At 40.0% G+C, this 13,015-nt stretch overlaps 1 protein-coding gene across 2 annotated transcripts in view; it reads right to left on the bottom strand.

The window, feature by feature from the left end:
• LOC105493864 (TEK receptor tyrosine kinase) overlaps nucleotides 1–13,015 on the bottom strand; it is a 124,003-nt gene that overhangs the window by 70,462 nt on the left and 40,526 nt on the right. For both annotated transcript variants that reach the window (XM_011761815.3, XM_011761816.3), the window contains exon 2: nucleotides 2,265–2,576. In XM_011761815.3, the coding sequence (XP_011760117.1) occupies nucleotides 2,265–2,576 (312 nt within the window). The remainder of the gene's footprint in view (nucleotides 1–2,264; nucleotides 2,577–13,015) is intronic.

The following is a 13,015-nucleotide window of genomic DNA, read 5'->3' as shown; positions in this document are numbered from 1 at the left end:
ATCCAAAAAAAATACAGACTACAGGTGGTTACATTATAAAAGAAACAGTCAATCAGCAATGTGCAGAGGTGTGTTACTTAACTGGATCAGCTTTCTAAAAGTAAGGCCTGGTGCAGTGGCTCACACCTGTAATCCCAGCACTTTGAGAGGCCAAGGTGGGAGGATAGCTTGAAGCTGGTAGTTCAAGACCAGCCTGGGCAGCAAAGAGGACCCTATAGCTACAAAATTTTTTTTTAATTAGCCAGGCATGGTGGTGCATGACTGTAGTCCCGGCTACTTAGGAAGCTGAGGTGGGAGGATAGCATGAGCCCACGAGGTCAAGGCTGCAGTAAAGTATGACTGTGCCACTGCACTCCAACCCGGACAACAGCAAGACCCTGTCTTAAAACAAACAAACAAACAAAAAAAAACCCTAAACAGCTCATAATGTGATTATTTTATGTAATGACAAGTCCTCGGTCCACAGGTCCTGTGGTTGTGATGATATTAATTTGGAAAAGACTCCTTCATTTTAGGAATCAGCAGCCCAGACAAAGTGGCTGATAGGGGAGAGGCTAGATCATTCCAGGCAGAACAAAGGGAGGTCACCTCAGCTGGCATTCTGTACCTTCCTCCCAGCAGACAGCATCAAGAGCACCAGAAGTCTACCTGCCCGTCCAGGCCTGGGACCTTAGAATACAATTAATTGTATTAAATAATGTTTGCAACACCCTCTCCTTCAACTGCCATCACATAGGTGGACTGGTCTAAAGATTTAGCTTAAGGCCCAGTTTTATTTTGAGAGAAAGACATCATCACATCATTGCCTCTGGGGTAGTAGAAAGCCTTAATAATCCTCCCTTAGAGGAGGCTTTCAAAATCCTCCTGCAAATTTCTGGTGTTTTCTGAGCTAGACCTGGGTACTCGACTGCTAAAATTAAATCATGGTCCTTTTCCAAGAATGGCAGCCTGCAAAGAGGACCCTAATTCTTCATTCCTCCCCGCATCCCTGACTCTTTGTCATTTCAACTTGTAGTGCCCTCTCACTCTGACACTAGGCTCAGCTACTTAACTGGCTTAGGTCAATACAATGAAGCAGAAGTGACAGTGTACAATTCTGAGCCTAGGTTGCAAGGAGCCTCATGTCTACATCTCATGTACATGAGATGAGGCTCCTTGCAACCTAGGCTGAGAATTGTACACTATGACCTTATACTACCTTAGCCTGTTATAGTTTAAGGAACTAAGCAAAGTTGCCCCAGCCAAGGCCAGCCTACTAAGCCTATAGCCAGGCAACACTATATATGTAAGGAATCCCAGCCAAGGTCAATACATCCATCTAATCAACACAGCTGACTTAGACTCACAAGCTATAAATGCTCATTATTGTATGCCACTGTGGTTTGTGGTTATGTTACACAGCATTATTGTGGCAATAGAAAATTGGTACACTGGCCGGGCACAGTGGCTCATGCCTGTAATCCCAGCACTTTGGGAGGCCACGGCAGGCAGATCATGAGGTCAACAGATCGAGATCATCCTGACCAACATGGTGAAACCCCGTCTCTACTAAAAATACAAAAAATTAGCTGGGCGTGGTGGTGCACACCTGTAGTCCCAGCTACCTGGGAGGCTGAGGCAGGAGAATCACTTGAACCCGGGAGGCGGAGGTTGCAGTGAGCTGAAATCATGCCACTACACTCTAGCCCAGTGACAGAGTGAGACTCTGTCTCAAAAAAAAAAAAAAAAAAAGGAAAAAAGAAAATTGATATACCAAGTAACCAATTAAATTAAGTTACTGATGGATATTCCCCTTCTAAAATTCTTATTTATATTTAATCTTCTCCTGAAAATATTAACTTCCATTAAGGGTATTTAGGGACAAGCAAAGCAATGTATCACATGAAAAATCAAATAAGAAAGCTCAAAATAGTCAGTAGTTTGGCAATGAACACTTGTTTTCATTGCTATGATTTTCATATTACATACATGTAACAGAGTCATATATCCATAAGTACCATGATGCCCTTAGTAGAACATATGAAATATTTCATTTGATCTCACGATGTAGGCACAATATCTAGTTAAGGGGTTGGATTGCATAGTTTCCTTTATCTCTAACATTCCATGTACCAGACACAGCAATGCATGGAAAGAGGCAGGCAAGATCGTCAAGCTCTACACTCAGGTAGCACATGCCCTGCCCCTGAGGGATCAGCTACCAAACAAAAGGTGTGTGTGTGCCTCAGTGGGCCTCACCTGCCCAAAACTTAGGGGCATGTTACCTTGTTGACGCATCTTCATGGTTCGTATCCTTATCGCCTCTCCTCGAACTCGCCCTTCACAGAAGTAAGCACCATTGATCTTACTAGCCTTTTCTCTCTTCCAAACAACTTTTTTAGCCCATTCTCTGGTCACATCTTGAGTAACTTCCAGTGGATCCTGGTGCTGGTTCATTAAGGCTTCAAAGTCCCTTCCTATGGTGATGGGCTCATGGGGGTGCCACCCAGAGGCAATGCAGGTGAGAGATGTTTCGGCATCAGATACAAGAGGCAGGGAATTGATCAAGATCAAGTCCATGGCACCTTCCACAGTTCCTAAAAGGAAAGAGAGAGAATAATGTATGACTAAGGTTATTAACATGACCCCATTGGGTAAACTGGTGCTCACAAAGCCTTGTCTTAAAAAAGTTGTGTGAGTATTCTTTCTACAATGCTACTCTGACCATGTGCCTATCTTCCACTGGACAAAATCCAAAACTCTTTGCCAAGGCATCAAGACCCTTCATCAGTTAGATCCTGCTAACGTCCCCTGGCCCACTGCATACCCTAGTTGCAATGGACTACCCATTATTCCCCCAACAAGCCATGCACTAGACATAGTTGGGTATTCAGGAAATGTATGTTGTATTAAGATGAATTAATAATAATGATATTATAATCATTATTCATTATATTTATTAGTTATTAATTGATGCTAATGTGATACTGTCACAATAATAAAGTATTCTAAAGAAATATATCAACTACATAAACTTATGCCTTATAGATTCTCATTTTGAAAGAATTGCTCAATTCCACATTAAATACCTCAAGATAAATGACAAACGGTGACTAAGTGAAGTCTGCATTTCCCTCAGGACCTCATTTACTCCATCAGGACTCTTGTAAAGATTAAATAAGATAAAATACATAACCCTTGCCAACCACTCTGTCTGTTATATATTGCATACTCGGTGATTATTATTTCATTTCTCTTTATTCTGTTTCCTGAACACTTCGTCCCAAACCTTACCCTCTCCCCAAATATAAAAATAAAACCTTGCCCAAACTTTAAATTTTATTTTATGAATTTGTTCTGTAAATGAGGAAGTACACTTTTAAAAAGAAATCCTCTCACGTTATTTTCTCACTATTTCTCTTTCTCTCTCTCTCCCCTCCCCGCTACTCCCACCACTGTTTTGATTTCTAAAGGTTCTAACATGAGCAGATAGAGTCTGTGCCTATTGTCTCCTCTTCAAATGTGGAAGTATCAGGGATGGAAAATGTTCTCTAGCTCCAGTGATGGTTGGCTCTCAAGTCTGCATAAAACAATCAGGAGACTAGAAAGAGCAACTGAGTGATGAGGGCCCAACTAGAGTCTCAGAGACCTTTGTGTAGAAGTGATTCAAATAAGCGACATGTTATCTTATTGAATACCCATTAAATTCAGCAACTCTGTGAGGTATGCACCATTATCTCAATTTTAAATATGAAGAGATGAAGGCTCAAAAGATTGAGCAGCTAGTTTGATTTTTCACAGCTATTGAAGGCAGAGCTGGGATTCAAATGCTCACTGGTCTTTCAGTCCTTAAATACAAGATGCTGTTTCCTACCTCAAAGCCTTTGCTGTTCCTTCTGCCTGGAATGCTTTTCTCCACTCTTGGCATAGCCACCTTCTGCTTGTCCTTTGGGTCTCAGCTTAAGTGCCGCTTTGTCATAGAAGACTTCTCTACCTGCCTTATCTATAATACCTATACACTCTCATCCCATTGTCCTCTAATTTGGCCTCCTGGTTTATTCATAATGATTACCATAATTTGTGAATATTTTATTTACTCTCTCTCTAAATGGTAAACTCCAAATGTTCTGTATATGAACAGGAATTTAGGAATTGGTTTACATGGAATATTCTCCCTAATCTCAACATATAGAGGACTTAAGTGTTTGTTGGATGAGTGGATGGATAGATGGATGGATGGATGGATGGATGGATGGATGGATGGACAAATTTTATTTCAGATCTGCTTGATTCAAGTCCATCCATTTACTTGGCTTCCAATTCTAGAATAAGGTTAAAAATGAAAGTGCGGGCTGGGTGGCTCACGTCTGTAATCCCAGCACTTTCGGAGGCCGAGACAGGAGGATCACCTGAGGTTAGGATTTTGAGACCAGCCTGGTCAACATGGTGAAATCTTGTCTCCACTAAAAATACAAAAATTAGCTGGGTGTGGTGGTGTGTGCCTGTAATCCCAGCTACTCAGGAGGCTGAGATGGGAGAATCGCTTGAACCCAGAGGCGGAGGTTCCAGTGCTGCACTCCAGCCGGGGCAACAGAGAGCAAAATTCTGTCTCAAAAAAACAAAAAAAAACAAAGTACTCCCCCGAGTCTGAACTGACCTCCTTGCCCATATTTAACTGTTTTGACAGCTACTGAGTTCATAGGGGAAAAAACATTACAGTTTTTGCAAAATGCCAAAGAAAAGTGTTCAATGACTGCTGAGCGTTTAAGGCTATTATTCATTTACCAGAATTTTTGAGCACCTACTTATGTCAAGCATTGTACCTGATACAAAGTCCTCATACAATTTGTTTTTAATGGCAATTGCCAGTGTTTACTGTATTCAGTGATGTTTTGAGGATAATCTTGGTACAAATTAAACCTTTATCTGAATGATTAGGAAGAAAAATTTCAAAGTCAAGTCTTCATGTAAGCAGGAGTTACAGCTGCATTTTATTGTAATATTAACTCATTACATGGGATTGAGGGAGAAAATCTCCATTAGAATGAGTTCCCAAGCCTGGCCTTGAAGCATCCATTTTATTTCTAGCCTCACTGGTAACTTTTAAGATCTCAGGACAGAGAATACAGGTTAGGATAATAAAAATATTGAAAGAAAGGATGAGCTACAAACCTAGCAGTGGAATTACAGCCTCCAAAAATAACACCAGCACGCACCTCCCCTTCCACGTACATACCCAGGCCTGACTCTGAGTGAACACCACCTCATCTCTTACACTCACACATTCCAGGCATGTTCCAGAAAGGGTCATCAAGAGGAAGGAAACACTGTAATTCTTTCAACTCCAGTTCAATCCAGCCCCATTTCTGGGGCCAGTCGAGAGTCTTGCCAAAACCACAGGATCTGCTCGGAACTCACAGCACTGGCAGTGGCCGGGGTTTATTTAATAGCTTTAGGAAATAATAGAAAATGTAGTTGATTGGAAAAGACAACCACACTATGTGTAAACTGTTTCTAGGTATGGTTCTAGTTTATTTTTCCTCTTGCTCCTTTCGGAGATCTCCCTTTACTTTCAGTGACAGAAAAGGAAATGTGGCCTCTGGGAGTCTGGACTTGACTATACTTCGCTTCCCTTGTTCAGCATGCCGGTTAACAAAGCCCTCTTCCACCAGCCAGTGCTCTGTCCTTTGTAACACCATTTACAGTATCAGAAGGCTCTTCTATGTGAGCTTTGGGTATAGAAAGACATACCTACCAGCTTCCTAGGATGGATCTTGAAAATCGCCTACTTAGTTTTCTTAAAATGAGAATCTATAGCTGTATTTGCTAGTATCTGCCTAAAGAATTTCTAGAAGGTGACACATAAAAATAAGAACAATGATGACCTACTGGGGGGAACTGGGTAGTTGGGGCACAATGGTAAAAGGAAGACTTTTCACTATACGTTTGTGTGTACTGGCTTTTGAACAATGTGGCTATTATTCGCACATAAAAATTAAATGTAAACAAAATGTTATGGCTCATTCCTTAAAAAGGGGCAGCTGGAGGCTGGGCATGGTGGCTCATGCCTGTAATCCCAGCACTTTGGAAGGCCGAGGCAGGAGGATCACCTGAGGTCAGGGAGGGATAGCATTAGGTGAAATACCTAATGTAGATGATGGGTTGATGGGTGCAGCAAACCACCATGGCACGTGTATACCTATGTAACAAACCTGCACGTTCTACACATGTATCCCAGAACTTACAGTATAATAAAAATAAATAAATAAATAAATAAAAGAGAGAGAGAAAAATGTGCAGCTGGAAAAGAATCAAGAGCCATGGACATTTATGTCCCTTTATATCTCATCCTTCATCCCTATACCCACTCCAAATCTCAAATTACATCCAAATAATGCATTTTTCTCTTTCTCTCTTCTTTAAACTAATAATAGGAAATGTGATGTTATCTCACAATGCTGAAAAATAAAGGAGTTAAAACTTAATGCTGAAAAAAAAAAAAAAGTAGCCAAACTTAGCCTTTTAGAAAGAATAGAGCAGAGGCTCGACGACAATGAGTACAACTGTGGTCAGTGGCTTCTTGAAAGAGTTCTGCTGCAGACGCCATGAAAGGCATGGCTGCAACTGCATATCTGGTGCCACTCAAGAAATTTTCTATTAGGGACATTTCTTGAGAATCATTGTCAGAAGACAGATCCTATCTGGGCTCATGCCAATATCAATCTCTCTGCTTAATACCCTTTTTCTTACATTATAGCACTGTCCTCTCCAAATCATGCTGGGGACGGATAGTGAGTTGTTTCATCACAACCATATCTAAAGGGCTCTGATCAAACTCATTCATAGTTTAATTCATACTTCTATCATGAATGCTAATAACTTGCTAAAACAAGATGCATATTAATATCACACATCTAATATGTTTTAGAGATTAATGCTATTTTTCCTTAACAAAGATCTCTCAAACACTTTTTCTTTTTTTGAGACGGAGTCTCACCCTGTCGCCCAGGTTGGCATACAATGGTGCGATCTCGGCTCACTGCAACCTCTGCCTCTTGGGTTCAAACAAATCTCCTGCCTCAGCCTCTCGAGTAGCTGGGATTACAAGTGCCCGCCACCATGCCCAGCTAATTTTTTTTGTATTTTTAGTAGAGGTGGGGTTTCACCATGTTGGCCAGGCTGATCCCGATCTCCTGACCTCGTAATCCGCCTGCCTCGGCCTCCCAAAGTGCTGGGATTACAGGTGTGAGCCACCACACCCAGCCTCAAACACTTTTTCAATGTTTGCATAAAAGTATGTCTTTGTTTATAAGGAAATACTTAGCATTGTGGCATGACGTCTGCCAAGTTAATAACCAGGCATCACAATTGAAGCATAACAATGTTCTAAAATGTTTTGCTCACTGTATTTTCTGTGTGCTATATTGAACAGTATCTAATCTTTCTTAGTAGCGTCTTCTCACTAAATCTTATTATGGTGAACTCAATGTTGTTTAACTCTAGTTTTTATATTTACATTTTCTTGTATTCAATATTGCTACGAATAATGGGCCATTAACTAAGACATGGGAATATTTTTATTTAAAAACAGTTACAGACATGATTGTGGGCCTGAATCAACACCCATGTAACAGAATTTAATTACATTAGAAATTAGAGACAGAGCCATGTTAAACTGTGTTTAAAGGAACTATAATTTCTCATTTTCTAAAAAGGTGCTCCAGAAGTTTCTGAGAGTGGGAGAGGTGAAATCAACAGAATAGACTCCAGAGCCACACCCTCGCCCACTCCCAGTGAGCTGTTCAACTTTTTATTGTATTTTGGGGGGGGCTTCATATAAGATTTTATTTGAAGGAAAAAAAAATTCTGAATTAAAAACGTAAAACCTCAAACGTCATGAATTTTCATTTTTTCACAGAGGAAGAGGACGAAAGGTTAAACATATCAATGAAAATACACTCCACTGCAGCACAACAGTTCGATTTTTTTTCCACATTCTTCAGATACAGCTGCAGATAATGAAGTTCTGATTTACCCAGCTCCCTGATCTTCGAAGTGTTCACAAGCTAGGAGAAAATTTTAGGCAGGTTAAATTATTGCACCGCAGGCTTATTCCCTTGTGCTTCTTATTACCTCAGAATTGTAGTATTGGGTGGAATTCTGCTAATGTGTGTTTGGAATAATGCATCACATCTTCAGAAAACTAACTGTATGGTTTCTTGGAAATTTGGTATCAGCTATGTTTAAAAATTCTCAAAGGTGTTCATGGTCATTTCATCTTTGTAACAGAAGTAGATATCTTAAAGTTCTAAATAGTTGAAATACCAATTAGCACTTCCTTGGCCAAAGGCATTTCAGGAATCAGAGAACTGGCAATGAACTGAAAAGGTCTGAGTCAAAAGCATTTCTGGAATTAAGGCCGTGGCAATGAGCCGAAGAAGCAAAGACAACTCCCAAACTATCCAGGATATTTGGCGAAATTGTTTGGATTTTAGTTTAGGTTTATTTGTTTTTTGTTTTTGCTGTCCTGAAAAAGAAAAATTCTCTTCAGTTCAAAAAACACTCATTAAATTGTTTACATGTCCATTCATTCGTTTACCAAGCAGGCTGAATGCATGCTCCCCCTGTGCCAAGTATTGCACTTGGCGCTGGAGACACAGCAATGAATAAACAACCCTCTCGTAGCTTATAGGCAAATGTGGGAGACAAACATGGAAAATGAATCACATAAACACATAAATACAAATAGGTACTGAGAGAATTACAAGATGCTTATGAGACACCATAATGGTAAACTTCATCAGATTTGACTGTTTTGGAGGAGGGTTTGTGAACTTTTGGCCTAAAGGAAAGTTGGGGTTAGCCAGGCAAAGCAAGAGAGAGCCAGGCAAAGCAAGATCAGAAAAATCTTCCCCAAAATGGTAATTACTGAGCAGTACTTACTCATTTTTCAAAGATGAGTTTTTAGTAGGATTCACTTCTAGAATGTTCTTTCAGTATCTTAAAGTTGCTATTAATTTGTGTTGGGCCCTAAGAACTACCAGCACTATTCCTCTGTGTCAACCCTACGTTAAAGTATTTTCAGTATCTTTTCAGGCTTCTTGTCTCCCCTGAAGAAATCCAGTTCCCAGGCATGTTTCCAACACTTTAATCCTTTTTTATTCTCCGTCATCCTTTTGTGTATGTAGTAAGTCTCTGAGCAATAATTTCTTCCTCAAGATTCCTTCCAAGAAGATATGGGGCAGCTAACAAGAAAATACCAAAATGCATAAGACTGGAAATAACTAAAGGAAGTTGCTAACTTTTTATTGTATAGCTGGGAGTTCAGAGTTATCCAGGGGCATCCTGGATGTGACTGGGCTGTGACTCTCTAACAACAAACTCCTGTTCTCACCCAGGAGTTGTACCAAGCCAGTTTCCCCAAAGGGCATGCCCGTTTCCCAACCCTGCTTTCCAGCCAAATGGGACCCCTTGTCTGTCTGCTGGAGGGAACTGCATCCTCTCCCCACCTTCAAATGCCGGAAAGTTTCCATCTAGGCCGAATAACACGTGTTAGTTAGAAGGAGGATCAGTCAGCTTGCAGGAAACTTTTTACTTCCAGGGAATAGACGGCGCATCCACACAATGAGACTTTATTGAACATTCATTTATATGCATACTCCATTCTGTGAGGCAGTGGGGGTGCAGGAAGCATGGTTCCATCAAATCAAGAATTGTTTACACCAGAAGAGGTTTTACAGATTGCTTGGTGCAAGCCTCACACTTTATTTTTTTGAGACAGTGTCTTGCTCTGTCACCCAGGCTGCAGTGCAGGGGTGCAGTCACTGCTCACTACAGCCTCGAACTCGTGGGCTCAAGTTATCCTCTCACCTCAGCCTCCTGAATAGCCAGGACTACAGGCATGCAACACCCCTGCCCCCAGCTAATGTTTAAACTTTTTGTAGAGATGCGGTCTCACTGTGTTGCCTAGACTGGTCTCAAACCTCTGAGCTCAAGTGAAGCTCCTGCCTTGGCGTCCCAAAATTCTGTGATTACAGGCATAAGCCAACATGCCTGGCCAAGCCTTACACTTTATAACGGGCAATCTGAGGCCTATAGAAAAGAGACCTGTTGGTGATTGCACAAAGGGTAGTGGTAGAGCCAGCCCTCAAGTGCTGATGTCTCTCCAGCGCCCTTTCTGTCACGCCAGAGTAGCAGTGTTAACAGCCAAGTCCTTAGTGTAAGGGAATTTGGAATGTATACACATCTGGCAAAAGGGCACCTGGAGAATCCTGGAGTTTGGTAGAAATTGGAAGAAGAGAGAAAAAGACTTTGAGGAGAGGTGGCTGAAAAGCTAGGTACAGGACAGAGAAATTGAGAATATCTAGAGAGGAGTTTTGGCCACCTTACAGATTCCGCTAAGCCTGGCAGTGCTGCTTCATAATCTTCCCTATTCACTTTGTCTCAAGAGTGGGATGCTCTCTAAATGCACCGTGTTTATCAGCACCAGGATACCTGGTATGGGAGAAATGCATCTTTGGAACCAGGCCACATTTTTCTGGGCTCTTCTCCTGATTCAATTACCTGCCAAGTTCCCATCTACCCTTATGCTGCTCAAAGACGTGCATACCCACACCCACTACCAAGCATATCTATCTTCCAAGACAGCACTGCACAAAACTCTTTGTCTCCTCAGTGCCCTGTTCTTCTGCTCCCAACAGAGAAGGCAATTTGACTGACTTGCCTGCACAAAGAGGAGAATAAGCAAGAATCGCTCAAAGTGACAATTCACTGAGAACTACTGGAGGAGCAAACCAAAGAAATGAGTGTATAATGGAAGAAATTCAGGATTATATTTGCTAAGAGGAGATTGACAAAAGAAGTCACCTAGCCTTCCTAGTAGGCCTGAGATTATACCATATAGAAAAGGAAGCGGACAATTTTTATTATATAATACATAATAAAAACAATGCTAAGTGCTTTACAAACATTGTCCACTTGAATTCTCACACTATGGAATTCTCACACTATTGACGGAAAGCATTTACACTCAATTTTGTAGGTTAAAAACCCTGAAATTCAGGAATGTTTAAGGATATGCCCAAGGTCACATAAGTAGAAAGATAGGATTTGAACCTATGTCTCACTGATAACAAGTTCCATTACTACCTACCATGCTTTAGTCTACACACCATCTAAAAGTCAATTTTGCCCATCGCTGTTTCTCTAACAATGAGTACAATGCCTGGTTCATAGTAGGTATTCCATAAATATTGATGCATGAATAAATAAATGAGTGAGTTATATTGGCCTTCAGTGAATGAATTCATTCAATAAAAATTTACTTAATTATTACTATGGGCTGGGCTCTGTGTTGCTTTCTGTGGGTCAAGAAAATAATAAAAAATAAAATACGGTTTCTGCCTTCAAAAAGCTTACATTCTGGCCATCCAATGTCATGAAGAAAAAACACTGACAGATTTGATCACAGAAAAGTCAAAACCTTCTATACAGCAAAAGATTACATAAATGAAGTTAAATGACCAAGTAGAAAAATCCTGTTACATGTAAAACTTAAGGAGTTAATATGTATAACATATAAAGAAATTTCATAAGTCAATGAACCAATAGCAATTCACAGAGAAGGAAACACAAATAGCCAATCGCAGTAGATTCAAGAAAAAAGTGGTCACAATATTTTGCATCTCACTCCATCAAGAAGTGATGTCTCTTTTTCCATCTCTTGAATCTAGGTTTGGCCATGGGACTTCTTTTGATCAATGGAGTATTAGCCAATGTGGCATAAGCAGAGGCTTGAAAAGTGCTTGCCCACTAGGCTCTCCCACTGGGCTTGCACTCTCTTGCTGCTCTATGGAACCTTGAGGCCATTATGAGGAGAAGCCCAGACTAACTTGCTTGAGGATGAGAGACCAATCCAGCTTAAGCCAAAGAGTTTCCCAGATGACCTACAAAAGCATAAGTCATAATAAATGTTTGCTGTTTTACCATGTTTTGGATGCCTTGTTACTCATCAAAAGCCAATACACTCGTAACATGTGAAAAGTTGAAAAGATGTTTAACCTGACCACAGATCTCAAAATACAAACTAAAAAGACATCTCATTATTTGCCTATCAAATTGTCAAAGAATGGAGAGGGTCATAATATCTGGTGCTGGCTGTTAAATAGAAACATCTATATTGTTGATGGGCAGTGTAATTAGTAAAACATGCTTACAGGATGTGCTTGCAATATCTACAATAATTGAAAAGTTACATAAAAGCTAACCCTAATTCATCACTCATATATCAGGCACTACTCTAAGTGTGTCTCACATAATAACTCAATCCTCATAGCAATCTAGGGAGTAGGTACTATGACTGTTTCCATTTAACAGAAAAGGAGACTAAGACAAAAAGAGATTAAATACTTGGTGATTGTTACACAGCTAATTTGTAGCAGAGCTGAGACTGAAATTTAGGTGGACTGGTTCCACTCCATTCTTTCAACAATTAAACTATATTATAACATCTCACATCAAAAATGTCTAACAATCCAATAAAGCTGTTTTTTTCAACAAATAATATTGGAACAGTTGGATATCAATATGCCAAAAAAATGCCCTAACCTAAAACCACCCATGTATACAAAAATTCACTAAAAGTAAATCGTGTCAAACATTAAAATATAAAACTTTTGGTACATAGAAGAAAATCTTCCTGACACTGGAGTTAGAAAGTGATTGTTAGCCATGACACCAAAAATTAGCTGTCACAGACACCATGAATAAAAAAGAAATTGATACACTGAATTTTATTAAAATTTAAAACTGTAGTCTATGGAAGACATTGTTAAGAAAAAAAAAAGACAAACTACAAACTGGGAGAAAATATTTGCAAATCACATATCTGGCAAATAACTTGCATCAAGAATGCATAAAAAGCTCTCAAAACTCAACAGTAAGAAAACAACTCAATTTTCTTAAATGAGAAAAAGATTTGAGACACTTCACCAGAGAAAATGTATCAAATAAGCACACAAGATGTTTAATATCATTA

Source organism: Macaca nemestrina, chromosome 14 (assembly GCF_043159975.1).
Source record: "Macaca nemestrina isolate mMacNem1 chromosome 14, mMacNem.hap1, whole genome shotgun sequence".
Lineage (NCBI taxonomy): Eukaryota > Metazoa > Chordata > Mammalia > Primates > Cercopithecidae > Macaca > Macaca nemestrina.
Note: the sequence above shows the minus strand (reverse complement) of the source record. Positions and strands in the feature narration are given on the sequence as shown.